We start from the raw sequence: 21,587 nt of genomic DNA on the forward strand, positions 1-21,587 counted from the left end.
GCTATACTTTAAGACTATGGCACTATACAGATCAGGTATATGCTCATGCTTAACCTAGATCCGGTCAGTTCATGTCCTTGAGGAAATGTGAAGAACAAAGAGCTCAAGTTGAAATCCCAGGCAGGCAGCTCTGATCCAGACGTCTGCAAGCCAATGACTTCCTGGTCCTCTCCCAGGTTCCAGGCTGGAACAGATCGGTATTATGCTGTGATCTGGAACCAGTAGGTGATTAGTTTAATCCAAGCTCTCTGTTCCTGGCCATGCAATTAAATAGACCTAAACGAAACACACAGACACACAGAGTTCCAATAGCAAATGTGATAGAATGCCAAATGGCAAAGTAAAAGATGAATATGACTGTAATACGAAAGGCTGGAGTGTCCATCAGTAAATGAGAGGCATCCTCTAAAGCAGGGCTGCCCAACCCTCTTCCTGGAGATCTACCATCCTGTGGGTTTTCAGTCCAACCCTAATTTAACATACCTGATTCTACTAATTAGGTGCTCAACAGGACCTTAACTAGCTGAATCAGATATGCTAAATTAGGGTTGGACTGAAAACCCACAGGATGGTAGATCTCCAGGAAGAGGGTTGGGCAGCCCTGCTCTAAAGCATGAGGGAGGCTGGGGGGTCTGGGAGCCAGCTAATCTGTGTAAATCACAGTGCTTACCCACTGGGAGAGAGCTGGCCTCGCCTGGGTTAGACCACCACTACGCTAGCTGGGTTAGCACTGGGTAGGCTCAGACTGTCTGAGCAGGATCATATTATGTGGGCTAGTGTTACTGCGTGAGGGCAGGGCTAGCCCCATACGCTCCTGCCCTCAGAATAAACCCCTGGCCTAGCTGCCCCTTCACCTGCTCCTCAATGGATCTATACTCTACTCATTCCATTTTTGTGGTAAATTAAGTTTTCTCCCTGAATTTGAATCCTACAGCTTGAGCCCCATGTATATTCCTACATGAATGTACAAAATGTTTGTCATAAACTTAATTTGGCACAATAAAACAAACTCTATGTTATCTACCTGCTTGCTGTATGTTGACAGTTGATTCACAGCCACTGGGCATTAGAAACATCACAAGGATGTTCACTCAGCTTTCTGACCAGACACATTCCTTTCAATGGTTCAGAAACCAAAATACGACAGCTATTTTTAGCGTGTTCCTAAGCCAAACAAGCTGCCTCTCTCCAAGTCACACTTTCTGACACTGTAAGGCTGTATCTGAGGCTGTGTGTTGTTTAGCTCAGGATATGAGAACCAACCGAGGTCTGGCGAACCAACTGTCTCTCGCTACAAAGGCCAGGGGGATGGTGGCCTGGTCGGCCAGGCTGCTGAACAAGACCAGGAAGATAATGACTCCACAAGATGGCTCCAGTATATCATAAACACTAGAGATTTGAAGCTGCTCTAACTCTACAACATCTTGTGTGATAAGTTCATGTATATTTCAGAGCTGTATCTTTTATGCACAACAGTGTCTGCTAAATCAGTCATTCAAGCAGTTTTTATACATTGTGATTTCTAAAACTACATCTCCCTGAGCTTTCGCCAAAGATGCAGTAGATAGGGACCAAAAAAAATCTGAATTGATTCTGGTTTGGTAGGTGGTACGCTCTACTGAATGTATAGTGTTTCATTTCCAGTGCCATTAGTGCACAGAGGAAGCAAGTGCTCTTACCTGTCACATAGGTGGTTGACAGCGCCGTAGGAGTCACAGCCGCAGGCTATGCAGCTGGTGGTGCCATTGGTGAAGTGTCCTTCCTCACAGTCCTCACACAGCAGCCCTGTGTACCCTGACATGCAGACACACTGGCCTGTCTTCTTGTCACAGTCATCCACGTCTAGAACACCCTCGCTGCTGCAGTTACACAGAGACTCTGCAGGGACAGAGAGGAAGAGAGAGGGGGAGATTGTTATGATATGGCACCACTAGGATATTCTGTACACACACACATACTATGAGAAGTGTCAGATCTGGATGACCGTGTAGACACTGCCGTGTGGGCATGTATTATTTATTTGAGCTCAGGTATGATGAGCATGGAGTCCGAGTATTCCTTCCACCGCTCTCCAGTCTGTTTCCAAGAGAGAGATGGAGGGGGGCGCAGAAAATGAGGAGGTAGAATAGAGACCGACTGTTGATGCATGAGACTATTGCGTTTCTTCCCGTGGGACAAATGTGAAATAGTAAAAACTGCCTCATGACATGCATAGGAAATACCGGGCTGCAATTGGTGTGCTGTTGAGCACATGTGGGCTGTTCTTACAGGAGAGGAGACCAGTTGCTGCTACTCACACAGCCTAATTTACAAGAATGGTGTGGGAGGCTGGGGGAGGCAGGGCGGCTGCACTCTGTCATACCGTAAACCATTATACAATACTGTACATTGAAAGCTGAGAACAAAAAATGAAAGGTTTGAGGAATAATGTTAATTGCTGAATGTGTGTCATATTATGCACATGACTAGAGCAAACGAACAGTTGAAAATCCAGTGTGTTGACAAGGTTGCTTGTCCTTGAAGTCTATGTAGAGGTTGAAATTGAAACAAATGGGTGTTGAAGTAAAACAGTGTGTCCTATGATCCAATATGGTATTGTGCTGTGTTGACTATTAGCACAGTACTGTATGTTTCAGTGCAGTGAGATAGGAAGGGTTTGACCTTAACATAGTAACTTTTGTCCAACATTACTGCTCTAAACGTTCCGAACACATTGTTGTGCTGTCTTCTCAGACATCGGCATAGCCATTAGAGGGGATTTAATGTCATTTTCTGCAACAGTAGCGTCCTCAGATCAGCGCTCTCCATCTCTGGCCATTGTTCCAGCTTTATGTAACAGTGAAAGGGCATGGTTATGCAAGCCTGGAGAGCACTGTCAGCTTTGTATTTGTTCAATGAAGCCATCTTCCCTGCACAACCCCTCAGACTGTGTGAGATCCTGGGCCGTGTAGCTGCCAATCTTGCTCGATTGGGCGTACGAACGCACAAGGTTCCACTCTGTTGTATTAGATTTGACCCAAACCTGTAGTTTTTAAGTTATGCCAAAGACACTTATTGGCCTATTGTCTTGCAGTATTAAGGCTACTACAAGCTTCACTCCACTGATCTACGTGCGTGCACATGGGTGGAGTGGGATTTTGGGAAGGCAAGGAAGAGTCGCCTTCCATTGCTAAGACGTTGCACAGATCGAACAATGAGCCAGATGTTTCACCAGGTGTATAAACTTGAAGCATCCAGTTGGCACTTTTAGAGGGGCGGCAGGTAGCCTCGTGGTTAGAGCGTTGGACTCGTAACCCAAATTTTGCAAGATTGAATCCCTGAGCTGACAAGGTAAAAATCTGTCATTCTGCCCCTGAACAAGGCAGTTAACCCACTGTTCCTAGGCCATCATTGAAAATAATAATTTGTTCTTAACTGACTTGCCTAGTTAAATAAATAACAAATACAAATTTCCCCTTACCAAGAAATATGGTGACGAGAGGAAGCCCAGTGGCCGGCAGTGAGAGAAAGATGGATTTTGGCATACATTTTTTTTTTCGCAGTTGAAACATTTGATCTCAATTCAAATTAATTAAAAATTAAAAGCTGACTTGTCTTGAGTCAATAAGTATTAATGCCCTTTTATTTCAAGCCTAAATAAGTTCAGGACTAAAAATGTGCTTAACAAGTTACATAATAAGTTGCATGGATTCACTCTGTGTGCAATAGTGTTTTACAATGATTTTTGAATGACTACCTCATCTCTGTACAAAACAGATACAAGTAATTGTAAGGTCCCTCAGTTGAGCAGTGAATTTCAAACATAGATTCAACCACAAAGACCAGGGAGGTTTTCCAATACCTTGCAAAGAAGGGCACCTATTGGTAGATGTGTTTAAAAAAAACAATGAATATCCCTTGGAGCATGATTACATTATTAATTATCATTGTTGATAGACAACAATAATTGTTTCACCTCTTCCACACTGGCTTTATGGAATTCAAAAGTACAATTCTTGTCTTTCATAATTTGGTCCGATATACTTGGATGTGTAGTGTCAGCGTTTGTTGCTGGCATGTCATCCCTAAGTTGGCTTATCGTGCCAATGAAAGTCATTAAAGTAGTTTGCAATATCAGTGGGCTTTGTAATGAATGAGCCGAGTTGGCTTTTTTTCCCCCAAAATGTAATTTAAGGTGCCCCAAAGATTTTTACTATCATTCTTTATATAATTTCTTTGTTTCATAGTGTAGTATTTTTATTTAGTTTAGTCACATGATTTCTTAATTTGCAGTACGTTTGCCAATCAGTTGGGCTGCCAGACTTAACTTCCATACCTTTTGCCTCGTCCCTCTCAACCATACAATTTTTCAATTCTTCATCAATCCAAGGGGATTTAACAGTGTTTACAGTAATTTTCCTAATGGTCGCGTGCCTATTAGTAACTGGAATAAGTAGTTTCATAAATGTGTCAAGTGCATCATCTGTTTGCTCCTCATTACACACCACAGACCAGCAAATATTCTTTACATCATCAACATATGCATCACTACAAAATCACTACATTATACACTATATTAGGCCCAGCATTTGGAACTTTGGTTTTCCTAGATATGGCTATTATATTGTGATCACTACATCCTATGGATTTGGATACTGCTTTAAAGCAAATATCTGCAGCGTTAGTAAAGATGTGATCAATAGATTGATGATGTAATTCCTGTGCTGTTTGTAACTACCCTGGTAGGTTGACTGACATGATCCAGGTTGCAGGCACTGGTTACAGTTTGAAGTTTTTTTCCTGAGTGGGCAGCTTGATATTTAAATCACCCAGAAAATATACTTCTCTGTTGATATGACATACATTATCAAGCATTTCACACATATTATCCAGATACTGACTGTTAGCACTTGGTGGACTATAGCAGCTTCCCACAAGAATGGGCTTTAGGTGAGGCAGGTGAACCTGTAGCCATATTACTTCAACAGTATGTAACATTAGATCGTAAGCTTTACAGGAATGTGGTTCTGAATATACAGCCGTGGCCAAAAGTTTTGAGAATGACACAAATATTAATTTCCACAAAGTTTGCTGCTTCAGTGTCTTTAGATATTTTTGTCAGATGTTACTATGGAATACTGAAGTATAATTACAAGCATTTCTTAAGTGTCAAAGGCTTTTATTGACAATTACATTAAGTTGATGCAAAGAGTCAATATTTGCAGTGTTGACCCTTCTTTTTCAAGACCTCTCTAATCAGCCCTGGCATGCTGTCAATTAACCTCTGGACCACATCCTGACTGATGGCAGCCCATTCTTGCATAATCAATGATTGGAGTTTGTCAGAATTTGTGGGTTGCTTGTTTGTCCACCCGCCTCTTGAGGATTGACCACAAGTTCTCAATGGGATTAAGGTCTGGGGAGTTTCCTGGCCATGGACCCAAAATATCGATGTTTTGTTCCCCGAGCCACTTATTTATCACTTTTGCCTTATGGCAAGGTGCTCCATCATGCTGGAAAAGGCATTGTTCGGCACCAAACTGTTCCTGGATGGTTGGGAGAAGTTGCTCTCGGAGGATGTGTTGGTACCATTCTTTATTCATGGCTGTGTTCTTAGGCAAAATTGTGAGTGAGCCCACTCCCTTGGCTGAGAAGCAACCCCATGCATGAATGGTCTCAGGATGCTTTACTGTTGGCATGATACAGGACTGATGGTAGCGCTCACCTTGTCTTCTCCGGACAAGCTTTTTTCTGGATGCCCCAAACAACCGGATGCCCCAAAACAATGACTTTACCCCAGTCCTCAGCATCCCTGTACCTTTTTCAGAATATCAGTCTGTCCCTGATATTTTTCCTGGAGAGAAGTGGCTTCTTTGCTGCCCTTCTTGACACCAGGCCATCCTCCAAAAGTCTTCTCCTCGCTGCGCATACAGATGAACTCACACCTGCCTGCTGCCATTCCTGAGCAAGCTCTGTACTGGTGGTGCCCCGATCCCGCAGCTGAATCAACTTTAGGAGACGGTCCTGGCGCTTGCTGGACTTTCTTGGGCGCCCTGAAGCCTTCTTCACAGCAATTTAACCGCTCTCTTTGAAGTTCTTGATGATCCGATAAATGGATGATTTAGGTGCAATCTTACTGGCAGCAATATCCTTGCCTGTGAAGCCCTTTTGTGCAAAGCAATGATGGCGGCACGTGTTTCCTTGCAGGTAACCATGGTTGACAGAGGAAGAACAATGATTACAAGCACCACCCTCATTTTGAAGCTTCCAGTCTGTTATTCGAACTCCATCAGCATGACAGAGTGATCTCCAGTCTTGTCCTCGTCAACACCCACACCTGTGTTAACGAGAGAATCACTGACATGATGTCAGCGGGTCCTTTTGCGGCAGGGCTGAAATGCAGTGGAAATATTTTTGGGGGATTCAGTTCATTTGCATGGCAAAGAGGGACTTTGCAATTAATCTGATCACTTTTCATAACATTCTGGAGTATATGCAAATTGCCATCACACAAACTGAGGCAGCAGACTTTGAAAATGTATATTTGTGTCTTTCTCAAAACTTTTGGCCACGACTGTAGACCGCAACACCGCCTCCGTTGGCATTTCTGTCTTTTCAGTAGATGTTATAACCATGTATTGCTACCACTGTATCAAAGGTATAATCTAAGTGAGTTTCAGAGATAGGCGGAATATGAATGTCATCTGTTACAAGCAAGTTATTGACTTCATGGACCTTGTTTCTTAGGCTACATATGTTAATATGGCTACTTTTAGCACTTTTCTAGGTTGCTTTACTGGGAAGCTTATCAGAGGTAGACTTACTCATGTTATTTACATTGGAGCTGATAGCGCAGGGTGAGCTGCATAAAGTGATCTTCCTAATATTGCACACCGCCTCAGTGCTAACAGTGTACCTCTGGTTTATAGGCTCATGATTACTGCTTACAATAGCAGTAGGATAAACAGATGTATTCGGTGCAATTAAGGGTACATAAATTAAATTACCTACATTTGTGTTTGCCAATGCCCCGAAGATCATGTACATTTGATGCCGCATTATGACGACTCATTGTCACAATGGTAGGGATTAACTGAGCTGGTCTTGGATCATTTACCAGTCATTGTTTCAACGCAGCATTGAAATGCATGGACAGAGTCCAGGAGCCAAGATGATTTGGATGGACTCTGTCATATTGGTAGAGTATCTTCTGTTTCCAGAAGGTGTTAATAAAAGTGACTCCAGCAGAGCTACAGTAGTCTTTTAACCAGATGTGTAATCCGTAATCCGTTTTTTTGTAGTATTTTAATGCTAAAATCATTTTAAAGAAACAATTTTCAAATGTTCTGAGCTAGCCCTCCTGATGTCGTTTGACCCCACATGGACTACGACAGTGTCAGCTCCCTGCATCTGTGGTAGAACAGTCGGAAGCAGCCTTGTTATGTCCTGTTCTCGTGCTCCTGTGTAGAACAGGGTTTTTGCCTTGGGGACTGAGATGTTTTTCACCACAGAGCTGCCTATGATGACAGTTGGTGATGTTGAATGGGCCGGTCTCTCAGGTAGCCTCACAGTCTGGTGAGACTGGGAGCTCCGAGGATCTGAACCAGAGATAGAAGCCACCGGAGAGGGAGACAGAGCCGAGGACGAAGACGATCTTGATTGGGAAGCCACCAAGGTCGAAGGCACCGGAACCTCTGGATCCAGGGCGGCAAAGCTGTTTCTGGTCTGTGTTAGTTCCAGGCTCAACATCTCCATGGAGACCCCCGTTGTCAGAGGTCACCTTCTTCGACTTCCACGGCGAGTGACGTTTCTCCATGGCTGGTTGGTTGGGTCAAGATCAGCTCCATTCTCCTGGGGAGGGGGAGACCCCTTCGGGGATGGAACCCTGCCTTGCAACGGCCAGTCGGCTGTGGTGGCGAAACTTCCAGCAGACCAGAGCGGCATCCAGCTACTGGGGTGGAAGAAAAATAAAAAGTAGGTGGGCGTGGGTTCCCCAGTAGCTTATGTAGGTTTGCTACTTAATTGCTAAGAGTAGCTACTTCACTCCTGTAGTCCTTCTCCGCAAGCAGTTGCTACATTGAAAGTCAGCGTGGTCCACATTCTTCCGGAACAAAGCAAAGTAAACACAGCTCCTGCAATGCTGGAAATGTTCAATAGCGGCCTCCATTTGAGAACCGCCGAGCCAGCTAGGCTAGCTGGGCTTTCGGGTCTCTCCCCCATACAGAATCTCGCAGGACCCCGGGACAGATAGCAGCACTCACAGCAATTGATCCCAACACAGTCGCAGGATTCAAAATAAAATAACAGTATATAAAAACACTGTCAGCTTTTAAACCGAGGTCTATAGTTCAGGTTTCAGTTTCGGCGTTCGACAGCATTCAACAACAACAACAAACATAGGTGTGTTGAACCTGCCTGTGGTTGCGGTGGGGATATGTATGAATACACCCAGTCACTACAAAGATACAGGTGTCCTCCCTAACTCGGTTACAAAAAGGAATCAAACCGCTCAGGGATTTCACCATGAGGCCAATAGTGACTTTAACATTGAATGGCTGTGAAAGGAGAAAACTGAGAATGGATCAACAACATTGTAGTTCTCAGCAATACTAACCTAGCTGGCAGAGTGAAAAGGAAGCCTGTACAGAATAAAAATATTCCAAAACATGCATCCTGTTTGCAACAAGGCACTAAAGTAATGCTGACAAAAATGTGGCAAAGCAATTAACGTTTTGTCCTGAATACAAAGTATTATGTTTGGGGCAAATCCAATAGAACACATTACTTAGTACCACTCTTCATTTTCAAGTATAGTGGTGGCTGCATTATGTTATGGGTATGCTTGTAATCTTTAAGGAGGTTTTTAGGATAAAAAAATAAACCGAATGGTGCTAAGTACAGGAAAAATCCTAGAAGAAAACCTGATTCAGTCTGCTTTCCACCAGACACTGGGAGATGAATTCACCTTTCAGCAAGACAATAACCCAAAACATAAGGCCAAATAGACACTACAGTTCAGTGGAGGCTGGTGGGAGGAGCTATAAGAGGACGGGCTCATTGTAATGACTGAAATGGAATAAATGGAACGGAGTCATATTTTATTTTCCATGTGTTTGATACCATTCTATTTATTCCATTTCAGCCATTACTATGAGCCCGTCCTCCTATAGCTCCTCACACCAGCCTCTACTGCTGGAGTTGCTTACCAAGACCACATTAAATGTTCCTGAGTGGCCTAGTTATAGTTTTGACTTAAATCGGTTTAAAAATCTATGGCAAGACTTGAAATTGACTGTCTAGCAATGAACAGCAACCAACTTGACAGAGCTTAATGAATTTTTTAAAGAATGTGCAAATCACAGGAGGTTGGTGGCACCTTAATTGGATAGAGTGTGCTTGTGTTAATAACTGGAGTGGAATAAGTGGAATGGTATCAAATACATCAAACACATGGTTTCCAGGTGTTTGATGCCATTCCATTTGTGCCGTTCCGACCATTATTATGAGCCGTCCTCCCCTCATCAGCCTCCTGTGGTTCACCCTGACCACCTCCTGAAGTGGTCAGACAGTTCTGAACACAATCAGACCACAAGTGACTTTGTTACTTATGCAAATGAGATATTTCTGGATATAATTTTCAATAAATTTGCAAAAATGTCTAAAAACATGTTTTCACTTTGTCATTAAAAGGGGTATCGTGTGTAGATAAGTGAGAAAAAATATTTTATACATTTTGAATTCAGGCTGTAACACAACAAATGTGGAATAACTCAAGTGCTATGAATACTTTCTGAAGGCACTGTACATGCTAGAACGTTCCAATGGTCGTGTTCACACTTGACACTTACATGCGACTTCTGCTATCAGAATACGAATCTCGCATTGAAAAGACAAAAGTCGCTTTGTGGTCTGATTGTGTTCAGATCTGTCTGTGGTCAGGGTGCATTGTGTGCGGATTTCTCCTCAGTCTGGGTGCAATCAGGCTACCAAAAGCGCATACAGTGGGCGACGTTGCTTGCTATATTAGCTTGCTGGCTAGCTACAGAGGTTAGCTGGCTACTTAGCTACAGTTGGTAGCTACTGCCATAAGCTGTTTTGTTATTATCATATTTTGCCTATTCCACCATTGTAGAACGCATACTGGCATTTGAATATTGCGCGGGAATGGACACAATGTGGACATAGTAGACACATTTAAATGTAAATGTAGATGCACGACGTGTTCAGAAATGTATATTTAATACATTTTGAATTAAGGTTGTAACACAACATAATGTGGAATACGTCAATGGGTATGAATATTTCCTGAAGGCACTGTACATACTAGAACACGCCAATACCATCTCGCTAGCTCACGCTTGGCTCTGCCCACCTCCTTCCTTCTTCTGCGCATTATGATTCATTTTCCCACATCTGCATGTGAAATAGTCAGATTTATAATAGAAAAATATGCCCTGGCCTCCCGAGTGGTGCAGTGGTCTAAGGCACTATATTGCAATGCTGGAGGTGTGATTACAGACATGGGTTCATTCCCCGGGGAGGGTTGGCCTAGCGTTGAAGTCATCATGTTTTGGTCATGGAAAAAAAACACATGGCTAGCTAGTTGGCTACAGCAGGTTCTACCATTTCACAATAGGTGATGCGTATTACAAGAAGCCGCCCCTTTTGTGACAAAAAAAAAGCATTGCAACACTGTGAATCTCCCGTCTGCGTAGACCATGTAATAAGCTTTACTTAACGGCCTTGTTGCAAACAGAATGGATGATTTGGAGGGGATTTTTTAACACAAGCTTCCTTCCTTTCAGTTTCATACAGGCCAGTAATGTGGAATGAATACAATGTTCAAATCAAATACAACAGGTACAACCTTACCGTGAAATGTTTACTTACAAGCCCTTAACCAACAATGCAGTTCAAGAAATAGTTAAGAAAATATTTACTAAGTAAACTAAAGTGAAAAATAATGATAAAATAAATCAAAAACGAAGGAGGCCTACAAACCTGACTCAGTTATACCAGCTCTGTCAGAAGGAATGGGACACAATTCACCCAACTTATTGTGGGAAGCTTGTGGAAGACTACCCAAAATGTTTGACCCAAGTTAAACAATTTAAAGGCAACGCTACAATACTAATTGAGTGTATGTAAACTTCTGACCCACTGGGAATGCGATGAAAGAAATAAAAGCTGAAATAAATCACTCTACTATTATTGTGACATTTCACATTCTTAAAATAAAGTGGTGATCCTAACTGACCTAAGTAAGGGGATTTTTACTAGGATTAAATGTCAGGAATTGTAAAAAACTTCATTTAAATGTATTTGGCTAAGGTGTATGTAAACTTCCGACTTCAACTGTAGGTCCTGGATGTCTGGAAGCTTGGCCCCAGTGATGTACTGGGCCGTATGCGCCTTACAGTCAGATGCCAAGCAGTTTCCATACCAGGAGGTGATGCAACCGGTCAGGATGCTCTCGATGGTGTTGCTGTAGATGTGGACAGCAAGGAACTTGAAACTCTTGACCCACTCCACTTCAGCCCCGTCAATGTTAATGGGGGCTTGTTCGGCCTTCCTTTTCGTATAGTCCACGTTCAACTCCTTTGTGTTGCTCATATTGAGGGAGAGGTTGTTGTCCTAGCACCACACAACCAGGTCTCTGACCATCTCCCGTCTCATCGTTGTCGGTGATCAGGCCTACCACTGTTGTTTCATCAGCAAACTTAATGATAGTGTTTGAGTTGTGCTTGGCCACGCAGTGATGGGTGAACAGGGAGTGCAGGATGGGACTAAGCACGCACCCCTGAGGGTCCCCAGTATTGATCATCAGCGTGGCAGATGTTTTGTTGCCAACCCTTACCACCTGGGGGGCGGCCCGTCAGGAAGTCCAGGATCCAGTTGTAGAGGGAGGTGTTTAGTCCCAGGGTCCTTAGCTTAGTGGGCACAGGGACTATGGTGGTTTGTTTGAAACATGTAGGTATTACAGACTCAGGCAGGGAAAGTTGAAAATGTCAGTGAAGACACTTGCCAGTTGGTCAGGGCATGCTTTGAGTACACGTCCTGGTAATCCGTCTGGCTCTGCGTCTTTGTGAATGTTGACCTGTTTAAAGGTCTTGCTCATATGGGCTACAGAGAGCGTGATCACACAGTCGTCCAGAACAGCTGGTGCTCTCATGCATGCTTCAGTGTTTCTTGCCTCGAAGCGAGCATAAAAGGCATTTAGCTCGTATGGTAGGCTCGCGTCACTCGGCATTTGCGGCTGGGTTTCCCTTTGTAGTCCGTAGTATTTTTCAAGCCCTGCCACATCTGAAGAGTGTCAGAGCCGGTGTAGTAGGATTCAATCTAAGTCCTGAATTGATGCTTTGCCTGTTTAATGGTTCATCTGTGGGCATTCTTATAAGCATCCAGATTAGTGTCCCGCGCCTTGAAAGCGTCAGCTCTAGCCTTTAGCTCGATGCGGATGTTGCCTGTAATCCATGTTGTTGATGTCTTTGTATTTTCAAGTATTGTGGTGTGAGCATCATGTTATGGGTAGGCTTGTCACCGGAAAGGACTGGGGAGTTTGTTAGGATCAAAAGAAATATGAAAGGATCAGGTTTGTTAGGATCAAAAGAAAATCCACCCAGTCTTCTGAAAATCTGAAAACCTAACCCAAGGATAGAGTGGGGCAATTCCAGAATGGATTTCCAAGAGGTGGTGAGTTTACCTGAATGGTCAGGTCTCCATCCTGATTTTAAATCTGCTTAAAAAAAAGAAGTTTCCCTAAAAGTTGTGCTAGGTTGGTAGAATCTTTTTCAAAATGATTCACAGCTGCAATCAATATATTCTAATTTGGTATTTCTTAGTAATTAGGACATTTTTAAATAATTGTTCTTTCTTTTTGAAAATGTGGATTAGGAAGTGTACATCTATGGGGTGGGGTGGGGGGGTCGCATTTAATCCCTTTTTAGATTACATTTTAAGGCAGTAAAATGTGAAGAATGTGGAAGGGGTGTGTAGACTTTCAAGTGTTGCTCACCCCAATCTCTACATTGGAGGGGACTGTCGGAACGTTTATCTTCATGCAATACTTCAAGCGCAAAACAGCGGGGCCAGAGACAGGGAGGTGGGAGACAACATAATCCGCTAAGGTTATAACAGTGCTGGTTTATTCATGTCTTGGTCTGCTCATTTTGATTGGATGTGGCGTAACATTCCCCTGTCCCCCATCGGTCTAAGGATGTTAAATAGACACAAAGGCCACGGGGATCAAACCACTGTCCAAACGGACACGTGTTGTCTGCTTGTAGGAAAAATAAACCTTATCATGGTGGCAATTATATGCAGACATGGAGAAGTCTGTGTGGATGGATGAATAAAAACAAGGGATAAACACCCTCCTCCCCCTTCCCCCTCCCATGCAATCAACATAATATCTGACACACTTACGCATGTCACATACATAGCCTACCTAATAAAGGCCCCACCATCTATGGGAACGCCAAACGTAGCCTATAGTAATATTACTCTGGAACCGATATGTCCTAATTCATATGGATAATTTAGTTATGACTGATCATTTTGCAAGGAGAAAGCCGTCCATGGTTTGAGGTCTACGATCTATTGTTTCTACAATCTCAGTTTCTTCGCCTGCCTGCGCTCTGCGTCAAAAGACATACTGCGGACGTTTTGGTTGTGCCTTTGGTTACATGTTAATAGATTATTATTCTTTTTTTGCATGAAAATGGACATTTCTGCAAACATAATTGAATGTGTGAGGTGATTAAAGGTCAGAGAGTAAAATTCCATATAGGCTATCAGTCTAATGAGGTGTATCCATTGTGGAGGTGTGGCAGAGGGTATTCTATACACAACACAATATAACATAACAATTGATGCGCCTTGGAACATTAGATATGTATTCTTATCACATCTAAGCGCCAACATAGGCTCACCTTGACTATTGTCGGAGGTAATCTTTGCATCGATGTTATCTGAAGACCACGCATCATTTGTCGTCCGCTGAGAAACCATGGAGACCATGGTCTGCAGCGTTTTTTCTGGAGGAAAAACTGATCGCGCATCAGTGGATCTTTTGCTTGAATTTGATGTTCTGGAGCTCAACGCCATTATTTGTTGTATAGGAGTTGAAATCATTTCTATGCTTGGCTTTGGGGTTATAGGGTCCGTTGTCGGTGGCTGAATTGTGGTTGCGGTTGGCGAGACAGGAACCGTGGAGACCTGTATCGTTTTGCTGGTCGCTCTGGCGGAGACAATTGTGGGCGACGGCGTGAGCCCAGTTACTAGGCCGAGAACAAACCTGTCCTCAGGTAAACGATTGGGCAAGGTGGTGTAGAGCTGCTCCAAGCTCTCGGATGCTGAGCGAGGCTTCCTCGAGATAGGGGACGCATTGTAGGAGTTGATGCGAGGTGCAGCATCAGAAAATCCAATATACAAAATAAATAGCAAAGCCGGGGATATGTACATCATTAAGGCCGTTAACCTCATATTCAATTTCAGCTCTCCATGTAAAGCCTTAGTAATGGTCTGTCTCAGACCTTTCCCTGAATGGACTAGCCTATGCTGTTCGCAATTGCTACCCAGTGATTGCGAACCGAACTACCCGCAGCTTCTTGACTTCACTTTCAGTTCAACCTAGCCCAGCGCAATGAAAGGAAACGCTTTGGATTGTCATTCCCTTCAGCCAATGAGGGCATTGAGGGGAAGTCTCGTGGTATGGTTAGGCGCGTTTGTTTTTCCATCGCAAAGGCATTTGATTGGTTCAATGCGTAATCGCGAGCCAGTGCGCGATGAGTGCAATGAGAAATATGTTTGATTTTTCATTTGACACACTTTAAAACAAATATAAATAATCTAAAATTAGGTTATTTTATGATTATAGCCTAGACTAGACATTACATCCATTCGATTATGGGACATTAGGCCTTGGCTATTCATGAAATAGCATATGCCCCTCTTTAATCGATGTACCCCCTATAAGCAGCAACACGCTGAAAAAGTAAGCTATCCAGGACTTTAGGCCTAGACTCGAGAAAAAAAGATGGGGATATGTTTATTATGCCTACGCTGTAGGATATGTGCGCGCTGTCGCCTAATCACCCATTGTTTCTACTGTGTGCGAGCTCCACTATGTGGCTATAGGCCTAAACACCTGTCGTCTACAGTCATTCATCAGCAGTGACATGAGCTGCCCAACAAGTTCAAGATCAAAGAAACAGATCTGTTACACTGAATAATTAAGCATTTGATTATATGATTAGACAATCCTTAAAGAGCCCACAATATACATTGTCCGGAGATCTGGAGCCTATACAATCTAAGGCCAAAGTAGTGCATAACCCACACAGCAGATGGCAGCACAACGCAAATTATTCATTAAATCCGCTAGACTGAACCAAACACGTAGGCTGAGTAGGGTAGAAACATTTTAGCGAACAGCTGATACAATGGCGCCACTGGACCTGGATAAATACGAGGAGATTGCCAAGCAGTGTAAATATTTACCTGAAAACAACCTCAAGGTGAGAATCACTGCCTTCGCAATGGCGATCACTGAAATAAGCCCGATGAGCAGCACGTATAGTAAGTAGCCTACTTATCAGACCTAAACAATGGCAAAATGGCTATTACTTCTAAATCATAGACCATCTAAACTGACCTAAAATCACACATTCAGACTGTGATGCCATTATACCCAAGAATTTGAATTCAATGATTGTTCATCGTGCTTGACACAATTATTGGTATGATATAAAATGTGCCATTTACAGTAGCTTTTATTTATTTGATGTAACCAGGCAAGTCAGTTAAGAACAAATTCTTATTTACAATGACGGCCTTCCCCAATAGACGGCCTATCCTTTATAAACCCTAACGACGCTGGGCCAATTGTGCGCTGCCCTATGGGACTCCAAATCACAGCCGTTGTGATACAGTTTGGAATCGAACCAGGGTCTGTAGTGACTCCTCTAGCACAGAGATGCAATGCCTTAGACCCCTGTGCCACTCAGGAGCTTAGTTGTCACTAGTTTATGGATGTTGCTATTATGACATTCATTCATTAAATCATTGCTTGGGCATTACATCGCACATCACATCAGACTCCTCCTTATTCTAAAGGTGTATGTGTTTTTTTTCCTCAGAGGTTATGTGACTATGTATGTGACCTATTGCTAGAGGAATCCAATGTCCAACCTGTGTCCACCCCAGTGACAGTGTGTGGGGATATACACGGGCAGGTAGGCTACTTCATTGACCTTCACAGCCATAGAGCATCATTGCTAAATATTTGTTTTCTTATATTCTATTTCTTTGCATTCTTTATTTTCCAGTAATTCTGAAGTTAACTTGGTTGTTTCTTCATTCAATCAGTTTTATGATCTGTGTGAACTCTTCAGAACCGGAGGACAAGTCCCAGACACAAACTATATTTTCATGGTGGGTATAAACTCAACTATTATCCCCTCGTCCACTCCATTTATGTTATTGTTGCTCCCCCATGATGAAATCGAGGAGGGGACTGGATCTTTCTCTGTCCGTCTGTTCATAAGTTAAAGGCGCTACATGGACAATTTGACGTCTGCATTGGCCGTGCAGCACTTACGTGATACAGCCTCTGCAGAAGTCAACGCATTCATACTACTTGTGCTTTGCAGAGCAGTGCAGAGCTGTTGTGAAGGATGTTGCCTTCTTCTTCTTCTATGAAACAAATGTGAAGGTGCATGCCAGCCACCTACTTTGCTTTAGTGTGTGGTCAATCACGGTTTACAACATTTCTAAATCCTCCTACCTAACTCAGTACTTCTGAGAAAATAAAAACGAGCCCTACTAACTTTTGATAGACCATCCCCCAAATCCCTTCCAAACCCCCCCAACCCTGTCGAACCTCATTGACCCAACACTTCAATATTTCCTTCTCTTCAACACACTTACAACAATATAACAACACATGCTCCACGGTTTAATCCACCATACACTCCAGACACAAACCATTCACATGCTTGCCAACCAGATGTAATGGCGAGTTCAATGTGCAATGTCCTAAGCGCAATCGAGCAAACGGCACTTCTTCCTTCCTAATCTGACCTTTGAATCTTGATCCACAACAATTCTTTGAAGGGCATATAAATGCCAGCCCTTGGGCTCAGAGTCCCATCTCTTCTGCCACACATCTATCAAAATGGCTCTGATCCTACATTTGGCCTCACCTCTACCTAGTGGAACATTAATATCAATTATATCTTGTTTCAAAGCTCTTTTGTCTAACAGGTCTACAATTTAATTCCCTTCCACACCCGAATGTGCTGTGACCCAAAGGAAGTTGTAAAGGAAGTGACTTTGTGTTTATACAGGACCTCACCTACGGTCAACCAATCATGTCAATGCGGAGCTATTCAGAGCACTCTGCATTGTTACAACATTTTAGAGTCACATGGCAATACAGTACGAAACTCATTTTTGCTTCTGCATGCCTCTGGAGGCTCCGCAATTGTGTCACACGACGCCTCTGACCATATTTTGGGATCAAGCATAAATTGGCTTTAAATCACATGCGATATCTCAGACAGCTGGGCCAATTTTGACGAAATGTGGGTGAATGATGCGTCTTGCCATAAAGATCCGGCCTTTACAAAATTACTGATCGGCCCAAGCTATAGTAATTAACTGAAATGTGTTAGTCAGATGCTGCATCATTCGTGGGGGACAACATGTTTGCTGTTACATTTTAGTGACTTACAGTAGTGAGTGTACTTTTTCCCCACTGGTCCCCCCATGGGAATCGAACCCACAACCCTGGCATTGCAAGCGCCATGCTCTATGAACTGAGCCACACCGTTGCCTTATGTTTCACCTTGTTTACAACGTCCATCAATAATGTACCCATCAGGATTCTGTGTATTTGATTCTCTGCAGGGTGATTTTGTTGACCGGGGATATTACAGCTTGGAGACGCTCACATACCTGCTGGTGTTAAAAGCGAAATGGCCTGACCGCATCACACTTTTAAGAGGAAACCACGAAAGCAGGCAGATAACCCAAGTATATGGATTTTATGGTGAGATTTTCTTCATCATTAAGTCACCAAATCCAACCCAACCAAATGTTGTATTAACACATTTGTAATTGATGCACATTGCAAACCCTTGACTCCAGGTGCTCTAGTTATAAATGGGATTTTCCTGGTCTCTGTTGCCTTTCAGATGAATGCCAAACCAAATATGGAAATGCAAATGCCTGGCGCTACTGTACCAAAGTATTTGATATGTTAACAGTTGCAGCGGTGAGTGTAACTCTATTGCTTTGTATTTCTGATTTCCTGCATTAACAGCCCCCATGGCACAATTTTAGCATATCAAGCCAACAGGAAGATATTTTCTACTGTCTCAGTTACTCAGCATTCTAATGCTGTGCTTTGTTTTTGTTGTTGTGCCAGCTGATGGATGAGCAGATTCTGTGTGTTCATGGGGGCCTCTCCCCGGACATAAAGACCCTGGACCAAATCAGAACCATTGAGCGTAACCAAGAGATCCCCCACAAGGGAGCATTCTGTGACCTTGTGTGGTCAGACCCCGAGGATGTGGACACCTGGGCCATCAGCCCCAGGGGAGCTGGGTGGCTGTTTGGTGCAAAGGTCACCAATGAGGTGAGTACATTGTCAATTTCACACGGTAATAGACATACAGTACCAGTAAAAAGTTTGGATACACCTACTCATTCAAAGGTTTTTCTTTATTTTTACTAACAGCTTCATCTGGAATGTTTTTCCAACAGTCATGAAGGAGTTCCCACATATGCTGAGCACTTTCTGGCTGCTTTTCCTTCACTCTGCAGTCCAACTCATCCCAAACCATCTTAATTGGGTTGAGGTCGGGTGATTGTGGAGGCCAGGTCATCTTATGCAACACTCCATTACTCTCCTTCTTGGTCAAATAGCCCTTACACAGCCTGGATGTGTGTTGGGTCATTGTCCTGTTGAAAAACAAATGATAGTCCCACTAAGCGCAAACCAGATGGGATGGCGTATCGCTGCAGAATGCCGTGGTAGCCATGCTGGTTAAGTGTGCCTTGAATTCTAAATAAATCACTGACCGTGTTACCAGAAAAGCACCATCACACCTCCTCCTCCATGCTTCATGGTGGGATCCACACATGCCAAGATCATCCCTTCACCTACTCTGCGTCTCACAAATCCACGACTGTTGGAACCAAAAAATCTTAAATTGGACTCATCAGACCAAAGGACAGATTTCCACCGGTCTAATGTCCATTGCTCGTGTTTCTTGGCCCAAGCATGTCTCTTCTTCTTATTGGTGTCCTTTAGTAGTGGATTCTTTGCAGCAATTTGACCATGAAGGCCTGATTCACGCAGTCTTCTCTGAACAGTTGATGTTGAAATGTGTCTGTTACTTGAACCCTGTGAAGCATTTATTTGGGCTACAGTTAGAGGTGCACTTATCGCTAATTAACTTATCCTCTGCAGCAGAGGTAACTCTGGGTCTTCGTTTCCTGTGGCGGTCCTCATGAGAGTCAGTTTCATCATAGCGCTTGGTGGTTTTTGCGACTGCACTTGAAGAAACGTTCAAAGTTCTTGACATTTTCTGGGTTGACTGACCTTCATGTCTTAAAGTAATGATGGACTGTCATTTCTCTTAGCCCTATTTGGTAAAATAGCTCAAATAAGCAATCTTTCTGTATACCACCCCTACCTTGTCACAACATAATTGATTGGCTCAAACGCATTAAGAAGGAAAGAAATTCCACAAATGATTTTAACAAGGCACACCTGTTAATTGAAATGCATTCCAGGTGACTACCTCATGAAGCTGGTTGAGAGAATGCCAAGAGTGTGCAAAGCTGTCATCCAGGCAAAGAGTGGCTACTTTGAAGAATCTCAAATATAAAATATATTTTGTTTTGTTTAACACTTTCTGGTTACTATATGATTCCATTTGTGTTTTTTCATAGTTTTGATGTCTTCACTATTATTCTACAATGTAGAAAATAGTAAAAATTAAGAAAAACCCTTGAATGAGTAGGTGTGTCTAAACTTTTGACTGGTACTGTACATGAAATGGGTAATAGGAATGTTTTTTTTCTCACATTCACATTTATCTCACTGTCTTTCTTTTTTCATTAATTATCCCTCAATGTGCAGTTTGCTCACATCAACAACTTGAAGTTGATCTGTCGGGCACACCAGTTAGTCCATGAGGGTTACAAGTTCATGTTTGATGAGAAGCTGGTCACAGTCTGGTCGGCTCCTAACTACTGCTATCGCTGCGGCAACATTGCCTCCATCATGGTCTTCAAAGACACCAATACGAGGGAGCCCAAGCTGTTCCGGGCAGTGCCCGACTCAGAGAGAGTCATTCCACCCAGAACAACGACACCATACTTCCTGTAAACACTGCACTAACGATCATCAGCTTCCACCGCACTGTTATCAAACACCACATTTCTAATGCATCACATGCAGAGGAGCGACAACAACTCTTGTTGAAGTGACACCACTGATTTTGTCATTCCTATTTTATTATAGTGTGTACGTTATATACGTACTGCATGTTTTTGTGTCTGCTGTAGCTCTGTGTACCAACCCACATGCATTGACACAGAAGTACCATATCAAGTAATACCACTATATTTTAGGTGATAGCAGTGTCAATATTTTATGTTTTTTTATCTAACGCATGGCATGTTAGATTAAATTCATTCTGGTAGTTCACAATAAGAATACATGAAGTGAAACAGGATCACTTTTAGCCACTTTACAGGAAGAAGTCAGTTTGTTTGACTTGTTTCAGTTTCAGTTTGACTTGGGTCTATTTGCAACCCATTCAGCCTATAGAATATGTTATTTCTCAGATGTTTCATTTTATTTTTGTAATTTCTATTTATTGAATTTTGTTTATCGTGTAGATATATATAAATCACTCAAATCTGAAACAGCACATATGAGCAATATTGTTTTTGTTCAGAAATATGTTTAATGAGAATTTATTCATGCACTTAGTTCTCTTGTAATGTAGTATTATAATAAAGCTATAAGCCTGATAATTGAGGGAAGCACATCTTAAGATGAAGACCACTGATCTAAAGATGGGCAGGCCTATGAGAGCAGTAAGCCTAGCTGTGGTTACTTGTGTGAACTGACTGTGATACAGGATGAGCTAGTTAATATGGAAATTATCAAAATGAGAGATTCTGCTATTACTGTTAATCAGTAAATACAAGGAAATACCCTACATGGTCAAAAGTTTGTGGACACGTGCTTGTCGAACATCTCATTCCAAAATCATGGACATTAACATGGAGTTGGTCCCCCCCTTTGCTGCTATAACAGCCTCCACTCTTCTTGGAAGGCTTTCCACTAGATGTTGGAACATTGCTACGGGGACTTGCTTCCATTCAGCCACAAGAGCATTAGTGAGGTCGGGCACTGATGTTGGGCGATTAGGCCTGGCTCGCAGTCGGCGTTCCAATTTATCCCATTGATGAAAAAAGTACCAAATTGTCATACTTTAATAAATTAAAGATACCTTACTAGAAAATGACTCAAGTAAAAATCACACAATACACTTCTACTTGAGTAAAAGTCTAAAAGTATTTGG

At 42.7% G+C, this 21,587-nt stretch overlaps 2 protein-coding genes across 4 annotated transcripts in view; one reads left to right on the forward strand and one right to left on the reverse strand.

Annotated features, from left to right (window-relative positions):
* LOC112263075 (multiple epidermal growth factor-like domains protein 9) overlaps nucleotides 1-14,615 on the reverse strand; it is a 36,065-nt gene extending 21,450 nt beyond the window's left edge. The window contains exons 1-2 of one of the 2 annotated variants that reach the window (XM_024439065.2): nucleotides 13,911-14,615; nucleotides 1,680-1,878 (exon numbers count right to left, since the gene is read on the reverse strand). In XM_024439065.2, coding sequence (XP_024294833.1) covers nucleotides 1,680-1,878; nucleotides 13,911-14,463 — 752 coding nt within the window. In that variant the 5' untranslated portion in view covers nucleotides 14,464-14,615. The remainder of the gene's footprint in view (nucleotides 1-1,679; nucleotides 1,879-13,910) is intronic. The other variant, XM_024439064.2, reaches the window with a different exon arrangement.
* A 727-nt stretch (nucleotides 14,616-15,342) lies between these two features.
* On the forward strand, nucleotides 15,343-21,037 carry LOC112263076 (serine/threonine-protein phosphatase 6 catalytic subunit). Of its 2 annotated transcripts, none has more exons than XM_024439066.2 (7): nucleotides 15,343-15,497; nucleotides 16,119-16,214; nucleotides 16,348-16,413; nucleotides 17,890-18,031; nucleotides 18,177-18,256; nucleotides 18,410-18,619; nucleotides 20,132-21,037. In XM_024439066.2, exons 1-7 carry the CDS (start codon nucleotides 15,423-15,425, stop codon nucleotides 20,378-20,380), a joined length of 918 nt encoding a protein of 305 aa, XP_024294834.1. In that variant the 5' UTR covers nucleotides 15,343-15,422; the 3' UTR covers nucleotides 20,381-21,037. The 2 variants fall into 2 exon arrangements, with proteins under 2 accessions (XP_024294834.1, XP_042150811.1); XM_042294877.1 differs by having other exon boundaries at nucleotides 15,473-15,558.
* The last annotated feature ends 550 nt before the right edge of the window (nucleotides 21,038-21,587 follow it).

Source organism: Oncorhynchus tshawytscha, linkage group LG12 (genome assembly GCF_018296145.1).
Source record: "Oncorhynchus tshawytscha isolate Ot180627B linkage group LG12, Otsh_v2.0, whole genome shotgun sequence".
In the NCBI taxonomy this organism is placed as follows: domain Eukaryota; kingdom Metazoa; phylum Chordata; class Actinopteri; order Salmoniformes; family Salmonidae; genus Oncorhynchus; species Oncorhynchus tshawytscha.

What these genes read in the sequence shown, in the direction of transcription:
- LOC112263076 (XM_024439066.2), top strand. Translation starts at nt 15,423, where the DNA reads ATGGCGCCACTGGACCTGGATAAATACGAGGAGATTGCCAAGCAGTGT. An exon ending in TACCTGAAAACAACCTCAAG is followed by an intron (nt 15,498 to 16,118) that starts GTGAGAATCACT and finishes TTTTTTCCTCAG; the next exon opens with AGGTTATGTGACTATGTATG. An exon ending in CCAAGTATATGGATTTTATG is followed by an intron (nt 18,032 to 18,176) that starts GTGAGATTTTCT and finishes GTTGCCTTTCAG; the next exon opens with ATGAATGCCAAACCAAATAT.